Genomic DNA, 22,652 nt, shown 5'->3' with positions numbered 1-22,652 from the left:
TGGCCTTTTAAGAAGTATGTACAAGTGAAATCAAGCGAAGGCGTCATGGGCATTATGGTTTAGCACATAATATCGCAGAATTTCAAGATTGGAAGAGATTTTGATACAGACTTCCCCCCCAACCAGTATGTTCCTCTGAAGGGGAGTGCAGGTTCTGTATGTGTGTGTTGGAGTGGGGAGCGGGTAGGAGGTTTGGGCCCATCTCATGCTCCTACACTTCCCCAGAGGAACTCTGCTTCTATCTATTTCACTAATTAATGATTTTTGAGAGAGAAGCTCTGCTTTAAAAGGAGCAAAGCCTTAGAAACTGCTTTCAGCTTCCTGTACAAAAGGTCTATCAGCTTTTAAAATGAAGCTTCATACACACACAAAAAAATCATAACATTCACTTAAGGTGGAAAGAATATTAATGATCAGCAGTGCACCTGCTGGTCAGTCAGCTGAAGAAATAGCACATTGCTGTTATCATTGAAGACCCCTGTATTTTTCCCTGATTTCATCCTCCCTCTTAGGAGAACCACTGTTCTGAATTTTGTGTTATTTCCTTTGTTTTATAAATAATTTTATGATAAATACATATTTAAATGATGTATTTAATTCTGCTTGAACTTTTATATAACATATTGTATATATTTCTTTACTTGTATTTTTTTTAACTCAACATTGTCTTTTCCCCATTTCTCCATTGGATTGTTTTTCATCTTTATTGGTTTATGGAAGTTTATAATATATGTTTTTATTGATTGTTTTAATTGTGTGCAGATACCTATTTGCAGTTTGTGCCTTGCATTTTTTTACTCTTTATGGTGTATTTTAATGAACAAGTTTTTATTTTTAGTTCAGTAAATGTATCTTTTCTGTCATGGTTGTGGGGTTTTTTGGTCTTATTTAAGATTTCCCTTCTACTTGAAGGCCATGAAGATATATTTATTTTCTTCTATAGTTCCAAGTTCTTATTCCACCTGGAATTGACTTATGTATGATGTGTGAGGTAGAGATTCAGTTTTGTTTTTTTCACATGTGGATAATCAGTTGTCTCAGCATAATTTATTGAATAATCAACTTTTTCCCCATATGTAGTGCCACCTGTATCACATCACGTTTCATTTTATGCATGAGTCTTTCTGATATCTTCTGTTCTATCGACCTGCTTGTGTTTTGGTGCCCATGTCATATGTTAAACACGATATTTTGATCATATTTACTTGACTTTGTTCTTTTGGAATATTATGGTTATTCTTTTTGCTTTTCCACATACAATTCAGAATCAGTTTATCATGCTTCACAAAAAGCTTGTTGAGATTTAGAATCTCAGGATTTGGAATCACAGGATTCTAATCTCAGGATTTGGGTTTTTTTTAAGGGGGTGTTTATATATTTTTATATTTTTAAATTTTTAGTTTTTATGCAATTTTAAAGATTACTTTCCACTTACAGATACTACAGAATATTGGCTATATTCTCCATGTTGTACAATACATTCTTGATCCTGTCTTACACCCAATACTTTGTACCTCCCACTCCCCCACCCCTATATTGCACCTCTCCCACTGGTAGCCACTGGTTTGTTCTTTATATGTGTGAGTTTGCTTCTTTTATGCTATATTCGCTAGTTTTTTTAGATCCACGTATAAGCGATGTCATGCAGTATTGATCTCTCTCTGTCTGGCTTCTTCACTTAGCATAGTGCCCTCCAATTCCATCCACGTTGCTGCACATGGCAGAATTGTGTTCTTTTCTGTGGCTGAGTAGTAGTCCTGTGCATACATATATACCACAGCTGCTTCTTTAATTTTTATTTTATAGTGGAATATAGTTGATTTACAACATTGTGTTAGTTTCAGGTACACAGAAAACTGATTTAGTTATACGTATGTCTATTCTTTTACAGATTCTTTTCCCATATAGGTTATTACAGAGTACTGAGTAGAGTTCCCTGTGCTATACAGTAGGTCCTTGTTAATTACCAATTTTATGTATAGTAGCGTGTATATGTTAATCCCAAACTCCTAATTTATCCCTCCCCCCACCGTTCCCCTTTGGTAACCATAAATTTGTTTTCTAAGGCTATGAATCTTTTTGTAAGTAAGTTCATTTGTATCATTTTTCTTTTTTAGATTCAACATATAAGCAATATCATATGATATTTGTCTTTGGCTTACTTCACTAAATATAATAATCTCTAGGTCCATCCATGTTGCTGCAAATGGCATTATATTATTCTTTTTTATGGCTGAGTAATATTCCATTGTATATGTGTACCACATCTTTATCCATTGCTCTTTCGATGGATATTTAGGTTGCTTCCATGTCTTGGCTATTCGAAATAGTGCTGCAATGAATATTGGGGTGCATGTATCATTTTGAATTATGGTTTTCTCTGGATATATGCCTGGGAGTGCGATTGCTGGATCATATGGCAGCTCTATTTTTAGTTTTTTAAGGAACCTTCATACTCTTCTCCATAATGGTTGTACCAATTTACATTCCCACCAACAGTGTAGGAGGGTTCCCTTTTCTCCACACCCTCTCCAGCATTTATTGTTTGTAAACTTTTTGATGATGGCCATTCTGACCAGTGTGAAGTGATAACTCACTGTAGTTTTGATTTACATTTCTCTAATAATTAGTGATGTTGAGCATCTTTTCACGTGCTTTTTGGCCATCTGTATGTCTTCTTCGGAGAAATACATCTTTAGGCCTTCTACCCATTTTTTTTTTAACATGTTTATTGGAGTATAATTGCTTTACAATGGTGTGTTAGTTTCTGCTTTATAACAAAGTGAATCAGTTATACATATACATATGTTCCCATACCTCTTCCCTCTTGTGTCTCCCTCCCTCCCACCCTCCCTATCCCACCCCTCTAGGTGGTCACAAACCACCGAGCTGATCTCGCATAGCAGTGCTATGCGGCTGCTTCCCACTAGCTACCTATTTTACGTTTGGTAGTGTATATATGTCCATGCCACTCTCTCACTTTGTCACAGCTTACCCTTCCCCCTCCCCATATCCTCAAGTCCATTCTCTAGTAGGTCTGTGTCTTTATTCCCGTCTTACCCCTAGGTTCTTCATGACCTTTTTTTTTTTTTTCTTAGATTCCATATATATGTGTTAGCATACGGTATTTGTTTTTCTCTTTCTGACTTACTTCACTCTGTATGACAGACTCTAGGTCCATCCACCTCACTACAAATAACTCAATTTCGTTTCTTTTTATGGCTGAGTAATATTCCATTGTATATATGTGCCACATCTTCTTTATCCATTCATCTGTCGATGCACACTTAGGTTGCTTCCATGTCCTGGCTATTGTAAATAGAGCTGCAATGAACATTTTGGTACATGACTCTTTTTGAATTATGGTTTTCTCAGGGTATATGCCCAGTAGTGGGATTGCTGGGTCGTATGGTAATTCTATTTTTAGTTTTTTAAGGAACCTCCATACTGTTCTCCATAGTGGCTGTATCAATTTACATTCCCACCAGCGGTGCAAGAGTGTTCCCTTTTCTCTACACCCTCTCCAGCATTTATTGTTTCTAGATTTTTTGATGATGGCCATTCTGACCAGTGTGAGATGATATCTCATTGTAGTTTTGATTTGCATTTCTCTAATTAATGATGTTGAGCATTCTTTCATGTGTTTGTTGGCAATCTGTATATCTTCTTTGGAGAAATGTCTATTTAGGTCTTCTGCCCATTTTTGGATTGGGTTGTTTGTTTTTTTTGTTATTGAGCTGCATGAGCTGCTTGTAAATTTTAGAGATTAATCCTTTGTCAGTTGCTTCATTTGCAAATATTTTCTCCCATTCTGAGGGTTGTCTTTTGGTCTTGTTCATGGTTTCCTTTGCTGTGCAAAAGCTTTTAAGTTTCATTAGGTCCCATTTGTTTATTTTTGTTTTTATTTCCATTTCTCTAGGAGGTGGGTCAAAAAGGATCTTGCTGTGATTTATGTCATAGAGTGTTCTGCCTACGTTTTCCTCTAAGAGTTTGATAGTGTCTGGCCTTACATTTAGGTCTTTAGTCCATTTTGAGTTTATTTTTGTGTATGGTGTTAGGGAGTGTTCTAATTTCATACTTTTACATATACCTGTCCAGTTTTCCCAGCACCACTTATTGAAGAGGCTGTCTTTTCTCCACTGTATATTCTTGCCTCCTTTATCAAAGATAAGGTGTCCATATGTGCGTGGGTTTATCTCTGGGCTTTCTATCCTGTTCCATTGGTCTATATTTCTGTTTTTGTGCCAGTACCATACTGTCTTGATTACTGTAGCTTTGTAGTATAGTCTCAAGTCAGGGAGCCTGATTCCTCCAGCTCTATTTCTCGTTCTCAAGATTGCTTTGGCTATTCAGGGTTCTACCCATTTTTTGATTGGGTTGTTTATTTTTTTGATATTGAGCTGCATGAGCAGTTTGTAGATTTGGGAGATTAATGCCTTGTTGGTCGCCTCATTTGGAAATGTTTTTCCCATGCTGTGGGTTGTCTGTTTGTTTTGTTTTTGGTTTCCTTTGCTGTGCAAAAGCTTTTAAGTTTAATTTGGTCTCATTTATTTATTATTTTTATTTTCATTACTCTAGGAGGTGGATCCAAAAAGATATTGCTGCAACTTATGTCAAAGAGTGTTCTGCCTATGTTTTCCTCTAAGATTTTTATAGTATCCAGTCTTACATTGAGGTTTTTAATCCATTTTAAGTTTATTTTTGTGTATGGTATTAGAGAATGTTCTAATTTCATTCCTTTACATGTAGCTGTCCAGTTTTCCCAGCACCACTTATTGAAGAGACTGTCTTTTCTCCATGATATATTCTTGCCTTCTTTGTCGTAGATTAATTGATCATAGGTGCGTGGGTTTATTTCTGGGCTTTCTATCCTGTTCCATTGATCTATAAGTCTGTCTTTTTGCCAGCATCATAGGGTTTTGATGACTATAGCTTTGTAGTATAGTCTGAAGTCAGGGAGCCTGATTCCTCCAGCTCTGTTTTTCTTTTTCAAGATTGCTTTGGCTATTCAGGGTCTTTTGTGTTTCTGTACAAACTTTAAATCTTTTGTTCTAGATCTGCTGTTGGTAATTTGATAGGGATTGCACTGAATCTGTAGACTACCTTTGGTAGTATAGTCACTTTGACAATATTGATTCTTCCAGTCCAAGAACACAGTATATCTTTCCATCTGTTTGTTTTTCATCTTCGATTTCTTTCATCAGTGTCTTATAGTTTTCAGAGTACAGGTCTTTTGCCTCCTTAGGTAGATTTATTCCTAGGTATTTTATTCTTTTTGATGTAATGGTAAATGGGGTTGTTTCCTTAATTTCACTTTCTGATCTTTTGTTCTTAGTGTATAGAAATGCAAAAGATTTTGTGTATTAATTTTGTATCCTGCAACTTTATCGAATTGATGAGCACTAGTAGTTTTCTCATAGCATCTTTAGGATTTCCTATGTATAGTATCATGTCATCTGTGAACAGTGACAGTTGTACTACTTCTTTTCCAATTTGGATTCCTTTCTTCTCTGATTGCTGTGACTAGGACTTCCAAATTATGTTGAATAAAAGTGGGGAGAGTCGACCTCCTTGTCTTGTACCTGATCTTAGAGGAAATGCTTTCATGTTTTCACCGTTGAGTATGATGTTGGGTTTGTTATGTTCCCTCTATGCCCACTTGCTGGAGAGTTTTTATCATAAATGGTGTTGGATTTTGTTAGAAGTTTTTTCTGCATCTATTGAGATGATCATGTGGTTTTTCTTCTTCAATTTGTTAATGTGGTGTATCACACTGATTGATTTGTGGATATTGAAAAATCCTTGCATCCCTGGGATAAATCCCACTTGATCATGGTGTATTATCTTTTTAATGTATTGTTGGATTTGGTTTGCTGGTATTTTGTTGAGGATTTTTGCGTCTATGTTCATCCGTGATATTGGCCTGTAATTTCCTTTTTTTGTGGTATCTTTGTCTGGTTTTGGTATCAGGGTGATGGTGGCCTCATAGAATGTGTTTGGAAGTATGCCTTCCCCTGCCATTTTTTAGAAGCGTTTCAGAAGGATAGGTGTTAACTCTTCCCTAAATGTTTGATAGAATTCACCTGTGAAGCCATCAGGTCCTGGACTTTTGTTTGTTGTGAGTTTTTAAATCACAGTTTCAATTTCAATACTTGTGATTGGTCTGTTCATATTTTCTATTTTTCCTAGTTCAGTTTTGGGAGATTGTACCTTTCTAAGAATTTGTCCCTTTCTTCTAGGTTGTCCATTTTATTGGCATACACTTGGTTGTAGTAGTCTCTTACGATCTTTTGTATTTCTTTGGTGTCTGTTGTTAACTTCTTTTTCCTTTCTAATTTTATTGATTTGAGCCCTCTCCCTTTTTTTCTTTTTGAGTCTGGCTAAAGGCTTATCAATTTTGTTTACCTTTTCAAAGAACCAGCTTTTGGTTTCATTGATCTTTTCTGTTGTTTGCTTTGTCTCTCTTTCATTTATTTCTGCTCTCATCTTTATGATTTCATTCCTTCTGCTAACTTTGGGTTTTGTTTGTTCTTTTTCCTTTAGTTGCTTTAGGTATAAGTTTGGGTGGTTTATTTGAGATTTTTCTTGTTTCCTGATGTAAGATTGTATTACTGTCAACTTACCTCTTAGAACTGATTTTGCTGAGTCCCATAGGTTTTGGATAGTCATGCTTTCATTTTCATTTGCCTCTAGGTATACTTTGATTTCCTCTTTGATTTCTTCAGTGACCCATTGGTTGTTTAGTAGCATATTGCTTAGCCTCTGATTGTTTTTGGTTTTTACAGGTTTTTTTCTTGTAGTTGATTTTTTTAAATATCCTAGTGTTATGGTTGGAAAAGATGCTTGATATGATTTCAGTTTTCTTAACTTTACCCAAGCTTGCTTTGTGGCCCAGCACGTGATCTATCCTGGAGAATGTTCCATGTGCACTTGAGAAGAATGAGTATTGTGCTGCTTTTGGATGGAATGCTCTACAAACATCAATTAAGTCTATCTGGTCTAATGTGTCGTTTAAGACCTGTGTTTCCTTACTGATTTTCAGTCTGGATAATCTATTCATGGATTTAAGTGGGGAGTTAAAGTTCCTCACTCTTAATTGTGTTACTGTCGATTTCTTCTTTTATGGCTGTTAGCATTTGCCTTATGTATCAAAGCACTCCTGTGTTGGCTGCATATATATTTATAATTGTTAAATCTTCTTGGATTGATCCTTTGATCATTATGTAGTGTCCTTCTTTGTCTCTTGTAACAGTCTTTATTTTGAAGTCTATTTTGTCTGATACGAGTATTGTTACTCCAGCTTTCCTTTGATTTCCTTTTGCATGGAATACCTTTTTCCATCCTCTCACCACTTTCAGTCTGTATGTGTCCCTAGATCCTAATTGGGTCTCTTGTAGACAATATATATATAGGTCTTGTTTTTGTATCCATTCAGCCAGGGTGTGTCTTTTGGTTGGAACATTTGATCCATTTACATTTAAGGTAATTACCCATATGTATGGTCTTATTGCCATTTTGTTAGTTGTTTTGGATTTGTTTCTGTAGGTCTTTTTTCTAACCTTTCTCTTTTGTTCTCTTGTGATTTGATGACTCTTTAGTGTTGTGTTTGATTTTTTCTTTTTTGTGTAAATATCTATTGTAGATTTTTGGTTTGAGGTTACCATGAGGTTTTGATATAGCAGTCTATATACATACAAGATTGTTTTAAGCTGCTGGTCTCTCAGTTTCAAATGCAGTTCCAGTGTCCTGTGTTTGTACTCTCCTCATGTCAGGATTGCTAGTTTTGATACCATATTTGTAGGTGGATGATTTCCTACCTTTATTGTATATTTACCTTTACTGGTGAGATTACCCATTTGTAATTTTCTTGTTTCTGGAAGTGGTCTTTTCCGCCTAGAGAAGTTCCTTTAGCATTTGTTGTACAGCAGGTTTGGTGGTGCTGAATTCTGTCAACTTTTGCTTGTCTGTAAAGCTTTTGATTTCTATGTCAAATCTGAATGAGAACCTTGCTGGGTAGAGTATTTTTGGTTGTAGGTTTTTCCCCTTTCATCACTTTAAGTATATTATGTCACTCCCTTCTGGCTTGCAGAGTTTCAGCTGAACAATCAGATGATAACCTTATGGGGATTTTCTTGTATGTTATTTGTTGCTTTTCCCTTGTTGCTTTTAATATTTTCTTTTTGTCTTTAATTTTTGTCAAATTGGTTAATATGTCTCGGCACATTCCTCCTTGGATTTATTCTCTGCACTTCCTGGACTAGGGTGACTGTTCCCTTTCCCATGTTAGGGAATTCTTCAGCTACTGTCTCTTCAAATGTTTTCTCAGGTCCTTTCTCTCTCTCTTCTCCTTCTGGAACCCCAATCACGCGAATGTTTGTGCATTTAATGTTGTCCCAGAGGTCTCTTAAACTGTTTTCATTTCTTTTCATTCTTTTTTTCTTTATTCTGTTCCGTGGCATTGATTTCTACCATTCTGTCTTCCAGCTCACTTATCTATTATTCTGCCTCATTTATTCTGCTGTTGATTCTTCCCAGTGTATTTTTCATTTCAGTTATTGTATTGTTCCACTCTGTTTGTTCTTTATATTTTCTAGCTCTTTGTTGAACATTTCTTCTGTCTTCTTGGTCTGTGTCTCCATTCTTTTTCTGAGATCTTGGATCATTTTTACTATCATTACACTCAATTCTTTTTCAGGTAGATTGCCTATCTCCACTTCACTTAGTAGTTCTTCTGGAGTTTTTATCTTGTTCCTTCGTCTAGAACATATTCTTCTACCATCTCATTTTGTCTAACTTTCTGTGTTTACGGCCCCATAGGCTTCAGGTTTGTGGTTCCTCTTCTGGTGTCTTCCCCGTGGTAGTGAGGCTAGTCTAAGAGTCTTGTGCAGGCTTCCTGGTGGGAGGGATTGGTGCCTGCCCACTGGTGTGTGGAGCTGGGTCTTGTCCCTCTGGTGGGCAGGGCTGTGTCAAGGGGTGTGTTTAGAGGCAGCTCTGGGCTCAGGAAGACTTTAAGCAGCTTGTCTGCTGATGGGTGGGGTTGTGTTCCTGCCCTGTTAGTTCTTTTGGCCTGAGGCATCCCAGCACTGGAGCCTTTGGACTGTTGGGTGGGGCCAGGTCTTGGTGTCAGAATGGCGGCCTCCAGGACAGCTCACACCAATGAGCACTCCCAAGCACCTCTGCCACCAGCGCCCTTGTCCCTGCAGTGAGCCACAGCTGCCCCCACCTCCCAGGAGATCCTCCAAGACCAGCAGGTATGTCAGGCCCAGGCTCCTATGAAGTCGCTGCTTTTTGCCCTGGGTCCTGGTGCACATGATACCTTGTGTGCGCCCTCCAAGAGTGGAGTTTCTGCTTCCCCCAGCTCTGTGGAGCTCCTGTGATCAAGCCCCGCTAGCCTTCAAAGCCAAGTGCTCTGGAGCTCCTTCTCCCAATATCAGACCCCCAGACTGAGGAGCCTGACGTGAGGCTCAGAACTCTCATTCCTGTGGGAGAACCTCTGCAATATCATTATTTTCCAGTTTGTGCTTCACCCACCTGGCAGGTATGGGATTTGATTATATCGTGAATACATCCCTCCTACCACCTAGTTGTGGCTTCCTCTTTGTCTTTGGAAGTAGAATATTTTTTTCTGATCAGTTCCAGTCCTTTGTTGCTGGTTGTTCAGCATTTAGTTATGATTTTTGGTGTTTTTGTGGGAGGAGGTGAGCTCAGGTCCCTCTACTTTGCCATCTTGTCCTCTGTCCAGAGAAACTAATCTCAGTATTTTGAATCATCTTTAAATCTTTTGATCATTTTGCGGAGAACTGACAGCTTCATGATATTGATTCTTTATGTTAATATGGGGCTACTCTTTTATTTTTCAGATGTGTAGTCATTTGTAATAAAGTCTTATAATTTTCTCCAGAATCTTAATGTTATTAGTTACAGCTTATCATTTTTCTTGCTATTATACAGGATAGCTCAAAATTATATTTTCTAATTGTTTACTTTTGTGTTTTGGTTTTATCCCACCTTTGCCAAACTCTTGTTTTTTTAACAGATTTCCTTACATCTGTGAAATGACTCTTCTAATCTGTATCTTTTACTTAAAAAATTTAAAACTTGTTCTGTCTTAGTGTGCTGGTTATGAGCTCTAGTTTTTAATCTTTCACCAATGAGTGTTCTGTTTGCTGTAGTGTTCTTTTCTCTTTTTCTTAGTTTTGGTATGTATTCTTTATTAGGATAAAGAAATTCCCTTCCGTTTCTGGTTTCACTAGAGATATCAGTTGCACATTTTAATGAATACTCTTTCTGGATCTCAGATGATTTGTGTCTCTTGTCTGTATAGTGATTTGCTAATCATAAACCAACCTTACATTTCAGGAACAAATCCAACATCATCACTCTATGACTCTTAAATAAATTGCTGGATTTGGTTTGCTAATATTTTGTTTTAGGATTTGTGCGTTCGTGTTAAAGCCTGAGGTTAATCTTAACCAGTTTTATTATCAAGGCTATTTTGCCATCCTAAAATGGGTTGAGGAATGTGTTTTCAATTTTTGAGTTTACATTTGGTTCTTTTTTATGGTTCTGTTGAAGTTATCAGTATTTTTTTCATTTCCTTGAACATAATAAGCCTCATTATTTTAAAGTTTTTTGTCTGATAACCCTATTACAGGGATCTTTTTTTGGATGTATTTTTATAGTCTGTTGGTTATCTTGATGTTCAATCAAGTTTTCAGTTGTCTTATTATATCTGGTCATTTTTGAGTGCTGAACAGCACATATGAAAACTTGTTACTCCTCTCCAAAGATTTACGATTGTTTCTGGCAGAAATCTGGAGTAACTATCCATCTCAGGTTGCTTTAATCTAATTTCAGATATTGAGATAATTTAAAATTGGGTTCAGACTTATGAGAGTCAGTCTCTTTCTAGTTGGTCTTTACTTAAAAAAAAGAGGAGGAAGGTGGACATATTACCACCAAAGAATCATCAGTAAAATTTATAATTGACTTCACAGCATAAATAGTGGAGGCCAGAAGACAGTTGAATATTTTTTAATTTATAAATTTTTATATATACACAGGTAATATTGGAGTAATATTTTTAATTCTTTATAGCTCTAGATGTGTTGAAAATTTCTGAGTTTCTCAGCCTTTATATCTCCTCTTCTAGAGTTGATAAATGCCCAAATTACCAACAAACTCAAGTGCCAGATTCAGCTCTCCAGGATTTCATTCTTTCTAAGATTTTGGGCCCATAATTCCTCACTACATTTATATCTCTGCAGTGCTTTCAAGCAGGCGTTTCATATGTTCAGCTTTCCCTAGTCAGTCATTATCAGAAATTGAACTCTTGTTGCATTTTTTTTGGCTGCACATTGCAGCTTGTGGGATCTTAGTTCCCTGACTAGGGATCGAACCCAGGGTGCCAGCAGTGAAAATGCCAAGTCCTAACCACTGGACCACCAGGGAGTTCTGAGCATTCTTTTTTATAGTTTCCAGTTTTATGCTGAAATTCATAATTTGATTATGAATTTTTAAAATTGATTATGATTAGTTAAAATCTGTGTCCAGTAACTTCAGCATCTGGACTACCTTTAGATCTCTATTAACTTTGTTTTGGTTCTCATTTTTTTTCTTTGTTTACCTGGTTATTCACATAGACTATTTGGGAAAAAATGATTTCATGAGGTTTATAGTGATGTTTTCTTCCTCCAGAGAGGATTTTTGTTTCCTTTTTCTAGACACCTGGGGTCTCACAAACCAGGCCCCCAATCTGTCAGAAGCACACTCTCAGCCATTAAACTTCCTCTTCTGGAATTAGCAAATGACTCCAGGGGGAACACTGCCCCCAGAGCTAGACTCACCTCTCTGGATTTTATAATATTTTGCATCTTGATCTAATAATTCCTTGCTACTGAAGGTGCTCTTGACATCCTAAATTTTTGTGGGAAGTTTGGTCTGAATTACTTGGTCCATATTTTACCTGAAGTAGAAGTATTCATCGTACAGTCTTTTAAAAAGCAGTCATTACTATCAAGGTCTCCAGCCTTATTAATAAACCAGATTCATGAAAGGCCACATAGGAATAGTGAAAACACTATATAGGCTCTTTCACTTAACAAACCTCGGTTTGAGTCCTGACTCCACTGTTCACCAGCTATTAACTTACTGCTAACTTCTGTGTTTCTCAGTTATCTCTTCTCTAATATGTGTATATTATCTACCTCATGAGATTATGGGATAAAATATGTAAAGTACCTAACCATAAGCAGGCTTGGTACAAGTGCTTAAATATGAGTTATCCACTACTCCCTTCCTGTACCCTTCTATACCTACTCCATAATATTTGTCTTAGTCAGATTTTTAACTCCTACCTACTTTTTATTTCCTTCAGGTGATTCTAGTCACAAGATTCCTATTTCAAACTTTGAATCTGGGCATGACCAAGCAATTGTGTTACAAAACCTTTATAGATTCATTCATCCACATCCAGGGAACTGGCCACCTGTCTACTGCAAGGTAATTTCAACATAAGAATTTCTTTTAAGTCATTACTTAGAAACCAAAAGATCCATGAAAGATACCCAAAGAAATAACTTTCGCCTCTGTATTAGCTGTGTGTTAAAATATGTATGTTCGTTCTTATTTTGAATATAATTAGGTATAATGCTTTTTCTTCTAAATCTCTCTGGTATTGGAGGGATTTTGAAGACTGCAAAAACTGAATGTATTTCAGCTTCGGTCGATCTCATGTTTTTAGTCCCTCCTTCTGAAATATCTTCAATTGTTTTTACTCTGAAGGATGGATTTCTAGTCTGTACACCTATCTTCGCCTCCTAGGCAAGAGAATTGTTTGTTCAAAATTGTTTTTGTAGCAGTCCCTTGATCTTCTTTTTGTAATCTTTATTATTTGTTTTGTCTAAGTTCTTCTAGGCTAGGTGTCATAGAATTGGGTTTTAACCTTACTGTTTATTAGTGTCACCATGAACACAAATCACCTTATTTATCTTTTTCTGAACATTGGTTTCTTCATTTGCTTACCCTAAGTCTCACTTGCTGTTCAGAAAGTATATTAACATTGCTTTATGAACATAACTGGTTATTATTAGCAGTATTTTCTAGAATATGTTGCTCTGTTTTACAGTTCTTGTTTAGTTGTCACAGACTCTTCAGTCTCTCCCTTCTCACCATCCTTACCCCTCCACCCTCCCCTACCCCCAGTTTGAAAGGACCACATTAATTAAAAGTAACAGAAGATAGGAGAAAATAAGTAAGTTTTTTTTCCCTTCTCCAGTCTGATGATAGAGCCAGAGTCAACTGGTGTTTGAAGCATATGGAGAAGTCATCAGGTAAGTTAAACTGGGTCACTGCTCAAATGCATTTTAATATCTGTGTTTCCATTTTGATGTGCATGTTCTGTGTACCAAAACTTACTAATTGTATGTGTGTTTCTGTTTACCAATGTAAGGAATCAGGCAAGATCTAGAACTTCTCACTGTAGAGGATCTTGTAGTAGGGATCTACCAGCAAAAATTTCTCAAGGAGCCCTCTAAGACCTGGGTTCGGAGCCTCCTAGATGTGGCCATGTGGGATTATTCTAGCCACACAAGGTATTTATAGTGATTTTGTGATAGTGATGCTGACTTTTTTCTGAACTGAAAAAATATGGTATGATTAGTTTTTGCCTTTTTAAACAATATTTTCCTATGAAACTTTGGAATCATTGTATTTCCTTGAATATAAGATTTAATTGATTGTAAGGTACATTGTTACTTCGTCTAGCAATAAAAAAAAACTACCAAATAAACTGACAGTGCTTTATCACTTAGAATTTCTGTACTGATGAAAGAATATTTTGTATTTATTTGTATAGACATTTTATTACATAGAATTCTTGTAGTTATAAGAAATATAGATGTGAAATAAATTGAAAGTTTTTTTTATTTTGAAATAATTTTAGGCTTACAGAAAAGTTGCAAGACTCTAGTACAGGGAAGTTGTATATACCATTCTCAGATTCTCTAATTGTTAATATTTTTATATATTTATAACTTTTTCTCTAAATATATATACACTGTTTCTTTTTCTCAGCCTCTTGAGAGCAAGTTGCTATCATGATGCCTTTTCACCCCTGAGTATCAATGTGTTGTTCCTAAGAACAAGATCATGTATATTGCCACAATACAGTTATCAAAACAGGATATTGCCATTGATACAGTACTACTGTCTAATCTAAAAGCTATATTCATATTTTGCTAGTTGTTCTAATAATGTCTTCTATAGCCAAAAAAAAAAAATACTTTAGGATCCAAGCCAGGACGACATGTTGCATTTAGTTATTATGTCTGTTTAGGCTCCTTTAATCTGGAATAGTTCCTTAGTCTTTGACTTTCATGATCTTGACCTTTTTGAAGAGTACAGGCCAGTTACTTTGCAAAATGTTTCTCAGTTTGAGTTTGCCTATATTTCCACATGGTTAGATTAAGGTTATATATTTTTAGCAGGAGTACCACAAAAGTGATCTGTCTTCTCAGTGTGTCATATCTGGAGGCATCTGATATCAGTCTCATTACTGACAACTTTGATCATTTGCTTAAGATAGTGTCTGCCAAATTTCTCTATTGAAAAGTTACTGTTTTTTACCTTATAATTAATATTCTGTTGGGAGATTCTTTGAGATTTGGTAGATAATCTATTCCTCAGACTTTAATCTGCTAGTTTTAGCATCCATTGATGATTTTTGCCTGGGTCGATTATTACTGTATTTGTGAAATGATGGTTTTCTAATCTGATTTTTGCTTCTACATTTATTAGTTAGCATTCTACTGTAAGGAGCTTTTCCTCTTTGCTGACTTTTTTTTCATTTATTTATGAGTATGGACTCATGTATTCCTATATCTTGTTCAGTGGGCCATAATCTCTTACTAACTTATTTTTATGCTCAGATTGTTTCCTTTGTGGCCAGTGGAAGTCCCTTCAAAGCAGTGGTCTCTTTGTTTGGGTTTTGTTGTTGTTGTTGTTTTTTACATTGCTGCCTCATTCTTTGAGTGCTTCTTTGCTTTCCAGCTCCATATATTTCAGGTTCATCTTGTACTTTTCCCTGCTTCAGCTTTGAATTAGCCATTTCTCCAAGGAGCCTTGATTCCTTTTAGAGGAAGAGTGTGCATTTAGGAGATAGAATCTGGGTGCTGGGTGTTCATTCCTATTAGACTGTCATTGATTCTAGTTCCCCTTAGTGGAAAGAGCTAGTAAATATATGTGTATACATACCTTTCATAAACATTTTTATGCAGCTAGGCTCACCTGCCTGCTCCTTCCTCTCTCTCTCCCTCTGTCTTTATCTCACCATGAGTTCGTGCTGAACCTACAATTCCAATTTAAAACCATAGAGTTTTCCAGTTTTCCATTTTTGTATTGCCCTTCTGAGTGGAAAAACCTGGTGCTCAACATTTTTGTTTGTCCAGTCCTAGAATGCATTAAGTTGTTTTAGAATTAAGTGATACCACTATTTAAAAAAAGGCATATTAACAGTTTAGAATCTTCTTTCAGTTGTTTTAGTCTGAAAGTAGTCAAAATACTTTGTTCAGAAGTTATTGGAGTTGGTTCTTTTTTTCTCCTTCAGTGTGGTTAAATTATTCATTTGAAATATAGTTAAGTCTGTTTGCTTGTTTTATTCCATTTTTGGTTTTGCCCATCTTTGTTGATTATATTTTGAATGTGGAATGTATTAGCATAGTTCAAACAAAGTATATTCAGAAGTATCACTCTTCAGTCTAGCTCCATAAAGTTCCTTGGATTGCATTAACTTTACAAATTAACTTGGAAAACTGAAATCTTTATATAATGTTGAATTCTGTCCAAAGGCAAGAGGTGTCTTCCCATTGTTCAGATCTACTTTTGGGTCTTTCAAGTCTGTTTTAAAATTTTTCTCACACAGATTGTGCCTATCTGGGACTGGTGAATTTTTGGGGGGCAGTTCCCACAAAAATTTCTCTGTTTCTTCTATGAAAATTGAATTGATTAGGCTTTCTAACTTTAATGGGATCAATTTTGGTAATCTGTAATTCCTTAGGAAATTATGCATTTTATATACGTTTCCAAATTTGTTTAAAATTAAGTCTGCAAACTAAGTAGTCTTTTATAATTTTTAAAATTCCTTGTTTCACTGGTTATTTATCTCATTGTTTCTTATATACTTGTGCTTCTACTTTTTTCCCCTAAGTCATGCTGGCGTAGTGCACTGTCTATTTTTTTCAAAACAACAGTTTATTAGATCTGCTAATTTTCTATTCTCCTCCTCATTCATTTCTGCTTTTATATTCTTGGTACTTTGTGGTTCTTTTTTTTAGATTTTTGGGCTCGGTATTTAGTTAATTTGGGGTTTTTTTTTTATTGGTAAGTGTTTATAGTGCAGTGAATTTTCTCTTAAACATGTCTTGCAGTGCATCCCATAAGTTGTTGACATAGTATTTTGTCATTTTTTAAAAAAATTCTGTAGTTTCAGCTCTCTTTAACCCAGGAGTTAATATGAGGCTTTTAAATGTCCATATGGAAAGCTTTTTTGGTTTTTGTTAGTAAATTCTAGTGTCTTTGCATTGTGATCAAAGTATTGTTTATAATATTTCTATCTTATGGAAGTTACTAGTGTTTTGCAGTTTTTTGCTAACTAAATATATAATCAATTTTTGTGAATGTTTTGTGGGTATGTGAGAAGAATATGTGTTTATCAGGGTGCAACATTTGACAAGTATCCGTAAGCTCTACACTATTATGTTTAAATTGCTTTATCTCTTTATTTATATTTTGTCTACTTGATCTGTGTTATATTGAGAGTGCTGTGAAGTCTCATTACTACTGTTTCCATGTATGTCTCATTATATCTCCTATAGCTATAAGTGGCTGTTGTGTTATTTGATGCCTTTACAGAAAAAGTTTGCTGAATCTTGATCTAGTAGATTGATCAAGGGCTCTTGGGAATGGCAGTAACTCTGTTCTTGCATGTTGAAAATTTTTTCTGTTGGTTTACATTTTATTTCCTTGAGTTTCTAGAAAGTACAGCTGCATTGTTGTATTGCTTTATGTTGCTTTTTAGAAGTTTGTTCATTTAATTCTCTTGATCTTTTAAGTTATTTTGATCTTTTTGCCTGGAGACCTTAAGAATGGTTTTTCATCTTTAAAGTCTAATCGTTTTCCTGGAATGTTTCTCTGAGTATATTACTGCAGGTCAGTCTTCCCAGGTGTTTGGCAGGCCCTTTTAGTATGCAGAATCAGGTCTAATTTCTGGAGATTTTTCTTAGATTGTAGTTTAATATTCTATTCCATTTAATTTTTCTTAAAGGTGTCCAATATATGTATGATTGGTCTTCTTTACCTTTCATTATGGTGACTTTTTCTGACCCTTGTTTCTTCTTTCTTTAGTCTCTTATTCTCATGGTAGTTTTCTGTTTTCTTCAGTTTCCCTTATTAACTTCTCATTTGAATCTGTTCTTCCTTAGGCAGTTTGTAATTCAGTTCTTTTCCTATATGATTTTTATTTCTTTCCTGAGTTTTGTCAACTCTTTTCTTCTTTCTGTTCTTAGTTTTGAAGTTTCTTATTCAGGCCATGTTTTCGTATCTTCAAAATTTTTGTTTAAGGATATTTAATTCATATATTAATAACAATATAGAGTGTTATGTTATAGTGTTGTTTTATAGTTTTCGTCTTCATGGTTTTTTTCGGGGGTTGGGGATGGGGAGAGTTACCAGCTATAGTGATTCTCATTTTCTGTTTACCTCTTGCAGTGGCTTTCTGTTGTTCCTTTGCATTTCTTGGACAGGGCTGTTTATTTGGGGTGGTTTGAGATTTGTAGTTCAAGTGCTTCCTCTTCTGTCAGTGTAGCAAAGTATGGTTTCTTTGAATGCTTTCAGGGTGGTGGCAGTGTGGTTGTGGGTCTTCCCATTTTTTTCCTGCTTTCTTTGTCCTGGAGTCCTAAGTTTCCCCCCCTGTGCTTTTTTTTCCCCTTCACACAGTCTCTAAAGGACTCCTTCCGTTCCTCTTGCCCTCTGCTGCCCAGAAACAGTGCCTTCCAGGCTGCCTTCTAGAGTCTTCAGGCACTTTTAAGTCAGTTTCCTGTAGCCAGTGCTCTGATCTACCAGGATTCTGAATATTTATCAACCGTCTCATTGTGGGAATGGTTGTAATTTAATCTTGGCCTCTCAGTTTCCTTTCTCTCTCTTCCCCCATGTTTTCTGGGCTCCACCCTCTCTATAAAGCTATATAGAGGCTTGGGTGTGAACTTGAGAAATGACTTCATTGGAAAGTAAGGATTTTCTTTTGGTAATTGAGTCTTGTAGTCTTGTGGTTATGCTTCTCTTAGTTATGCTGCAGGTATATACTTTGTTTAATCTTGTTAGGCTTAAAGTTTATGGATGATGTGTTAGGATATTTGGATTTATGTACCATTGCCTCAGCTACTGGCTAAAGCATTCCTAAAATTTCACATTCAGAATCATTCATTGTCCGTGTTTTCATACACTGTTGTCTCTGTGCCATCCAGGGTGGTGATGTAGCATTTCTTAAAAGAGAATTGTACTATTGTCTCTCGATTTTCTCCTGAGCCACTGACAGACACCTTTTCTGCAAGTTTTGATGCTGGTTCTTTCTTGATCTTATCAGATGATACCAGTAGAAGGTTTCAGAGACAAACCAGTACTTTCTCAGTGGTTTATTGACTAAAATGTTGAAGGATTACAGTTGTTTGGTTATCCAGAATAATACTCAAAGATATATGCAGAACAGAAACAGATTCACAGATATAGAAAACAAACTAATGGTTACCAAAAGGACGAGGGTGGAGGGAGGGACAAATTTAGGGATATGGGATTAACAGATACAAACTAATATATATGTAATAGATGAACAACAAGGATATACTGTATAGCACAGGGAATTATACCATTATCTAGTAATAACCTGTAATGGAATATAATCTGCAAAAATACTGAATCACTAAGCTGTATACCTGAAACTAACATAATATTGTAAATCAACTATACTGCAATAAAAACAAAAATAAAATACTACATACCACTGCTTTAAAAAATAATACACTTGTACATGTTTAGGCAATGGCAGCTATTTCTAGACTGGCCAATAGCAGTTGTAGAATACCTTAAATTGTATGATGCAGTCCAACAAATGCATTCAGTTAAAATGTGAAAAAATCATGTTTTAGAATAGAAGAAATGGTGTTGAGTCTCAGAGTACATATAGACTGCAACAAGAGTAGAGTAGCTTTGGTGTAAGACATTTTTGGAGGTCTGTGCCATGGGATTTTATTAAAGATAGAACCTGTTACATAGTACTTTAAGAACTTTAATAATAACTGCTTTGGAAAGGATGGGTCTACCTTTTCCTGAGCTTCATAATATTGTAAGATTCCAATATATAGTATTTTACAAGGGAGTTTTGGTTGTAGCGGACAATAGGAACTATTGTTAGACTCTGTTAGTTAATATAAGCAGATAGGACTCGTTTCAAACACTGCTCTTAAACTTCTACTTAAAGGACATTAAAGTTTGTAATAAATTTTTGATAAATGTTGTCTCTAGCTCTAGGAGAAATGGGTGGGTTTTATATTGGTGAAATAGAATACAGTTACACAAAAAGTATCAGAATCTTAAATAAGCAGGCTGTTAATGACTATCATGTTACTTTGAAGGCTAGAGTATAACCTTTATAGTTACCCCATTCTCCTTGTTGCTTCCTGTCATAATTGTCCTTGGATTAATTCACTGTGACCTGGTGACTGAAACAAAGCAGCTTTTATTTAATCAATGAATATTTATTGAGCATCTCCTCTGTCCCTGTGAGCAGAGATTTGGGTTGAAGGAAGGACCTTTCTAAGAGAAGAAAATGGCCAAAACACTGACTCGGGAATGAAAGCATAGAGACCGTTTAAGAAAAAAACAGTGAGTCAGTTTGACTAGAGCAAAGAGCATCTGTAACTGTCAGATGACAGTGGTTCCTGAGAAAGGGAAAGGCAGGGTTATCCTTGAAAAGGAGAAGAAACTTAACCCTAAATAAGAGGAAAAGAGATCACTGAGACCTTTGGAAATCAAGAGGAAAAGCGTGTAAAAGGCCTTTATGCTGCACATTATTTTAGTGAATGAAGTGGTGGTGAAACTTTGGGAGTAAGTTGCGAACTTAGCAGACATATTCACTTACAACCTTATGCTACTACTTTGGAGTGCAATTTCATAAAAGACACGTTGGAAATGCATTAAAGTTGAAGCTATATTTCAGGCTGCATAATGAATATTAATAGCGTAACAGAGTGTACAGAGCTGTTCTGATAATCGTTAGATTTTTAGAATATGAATCTTCCTTTGCTAGAAAATACACTCATATTTTGGGATGATTTGGAGGAAGAGGGCCAATAAGTATAAATAAAAACACATCCAAATAATGTCATTTTTAATAGTATAACTAGATTTAGAGACGTTTTCCCCTGGAGTCAGACTTTAATGGGTTTTTTGTTGTTGTAGTTTGTTTTAATACTGTGATACATTGTTAGTTTTTTAACTGCTTTCATTTAAAATATGATCTCCAATGGAAAATGTGTATATGAAGTAGGTACTCTTGGGGATTAAGTTCTGAACAAGGAGCAAAACTAAGTGGAAATTTAAAATTACTTGATTCCGCATGGGCATGTAAGGACTTAGATTTAGTTTTTTTGTTTTTTTATTGGTTTACTTAAAATGTTGAGTTAGTTTCAGATGTATAGCAAAGTGATTCAGTTATACATATACATATATCTATTCTTTTTCAGATTCTATTTCCCATATAGGTTATTACAGAGTACTGAATAGAGTTCCCTGTGCTATACAGTATGTCCTCGTCGATTATATATTTTACATATAGTAGTGTATATTTGTTAATCCCAGCCTCCTAATTTATACCCCCCTGCCACCTTTGCCCTTTGGTAACCATAAGTTTGTTTTCTAAGTCTGTGAGTCTGTTTCTGTTTTGTAAGTAAGTTCATTTGTATCAATTTTTTTAGATTCCACATATAAGCAATATCATATGATATTTGTTTTTCTGCCGGGCTTATTTACTTAGTATGATAATCTCTAGGTCCATCCATGTGGCTGCAAATGGCATTGATTCATTCTTTATGGCTAATATTCCATTCTGTATATGTATCACATCCTCTTTATCCACTCCTCTGTCAGTGGACATTTAGGACATGTCGGTGGACATGTCTTGGGTATTGGAAATAGTGCTGCAGTGAACATTGGGGTGCATGTATCTTTTCGAAATATGGTTTTCTCTGGATATATGCCCAGGAGTGGGATTGCTGGATCATATGAGAGCTCTAATTTTAGTTTTTTAAGGAACCTCCATATTCTTCTCCATAGTGGTTGTACCAATTTACATTCCCACCAACAGTGTAGGAGGGTTCCCGCTTCTCCACACCCTCTCCAGCATTTATTGTTCATAAACTTTCTGACGATGGCCATTCTGACCAGGGTGAGGTGATACCTCATAGTTTTGATTTGCATTTCTCTAATAATTAGTGGTGTTGAGCATCTTTTCATGTGCTTTTTGGCCATCTGTATGTCTTCTTTAGAGAAATGTCTCTTTAGATCTTCTGTCCATTTTTTGATTGGGTTGTTTGCTTTTTTGACAGAGCTGCATGAGTTGTTTGTATATTTTGGAGATTAATCCCTTGTTGATTACTTCATTTTCAAATATTTTCTCCCATGCTGTGGGTTGTCTTTTTGTTTTGTTTATGGTTTCCTTTGCTATGCAAAAGCTTTTAAGTTTAATTAGGTCCCATTTGTTTATTTTGTTTCTATTTTCATTACTCTAGGAGATGGATCCAAAAAAATATTGCTGCAACTTACGTCAAAGAGTGTTCTGCCTATGTTTTCCTCTAAGACTTTTATAGTATCCAGTCTTACACTGAGGTCTTTAATCCATTTTAAATTTATTTTTGTGTATGGTGTTAGAGAATGTTCTAATTTCATTCCTTTACATGTAGCTGTCCAGTTTTCCCAGCACCACTTATTGAAGAGACTGTCTTTTCTCCATTATATGTTCTTGCCTTCTTTGTCATAGGTTAATAGATCATAGGTGTGTGGGTTTATTTCTGAGCTTTCTATCCTGTTCCATTGATCCATAAGTCTGTCTTTTTGCCAGCAGTGTTTTGATGACTATAGCTTTGTAGTATAGTCTGAGGTCAGGGAGCCTGATTCCTCCAGCTCAGTTTTCTTTCTCAAGATTGCTTTGGCTATTCAGGGTCTTTTGTGTTTCTGTACAAATTTTAAATCTTTTGTTCTAGATCTGCCATTAGTAATTTGATAGGGATTGCATTGAATCTGTAGACTACCTTGGATAGTGTAGTCATTTTGACAGTATTGATTCTTCCAGTCCAGGAACATGGTATATCTTTCCATCTGTTCGTGTCATCTTCAATTTCTTTCATCAGTGTCTTACAGTTTTCAGTTTTTTTGCCTCCCTAGGTAGATTTATTCCTAGATATTTTATTCTTTTTTGATGTGATGGAAAATGGGATTGTTTCCTTAATTTCTCTTTCTGATTTTTCACTGTTATTATATAGAAGTGCAACATATTTCTGTGTATTAATTTTATAATTAATCCATTTTTTGGATTCCTTTTATTTCTT

General features: G+C 35.7%; 1 protein-coding gene across 1 annotated transcript in view; it reads left to right on the top strand.

Annotated features, from left to right (window-relative positions):
* MAEL (maelstrom spermatogenic transposon silencer) overlaps positions 1–22,652 on the top strand; it is a gene marked incomplete at its 5' end in the record, with an annotated part of 50,570 nt that overhangs the window by 7,714 nt on the left and 20,204 nt on the right. Inside the window, 3 exons of the mRNA XM_082360932.1 lie at positions 12,377–12,501; positions 13,277–13,331; positions 13,451–13,592. Coding sequence (XP_082217058.1) covers positions 12,377–12,501; positions 13,277–13,331; positions 13,451–13,592 — 322 coding nt within the window. The remainder of the gene's footprint in view (positions 1–12,376; positions 12,502–13,276; positions 13,332–13,450; positions 13,593–22,652) is intronic.

Source organism: Balaenoptera borealis (genome assembly GCF_965194805.1).
Source record: "Balaenoptera borealis genome assembly, chromosome: 1".
In the NCBI taxonomy this organism is placed as follows: Eukaryota; Metazoa; Chordata; class Mammalia; order Artiodactyla; family Balaenopteridae; genus Balaenoptera; species Balaenoptera borealis.
The sequence above is the reverse complement of the archived record's forward strand: the minus strand, read 5'-3'. Positions and strand labels throughout refer to the sequence as shown.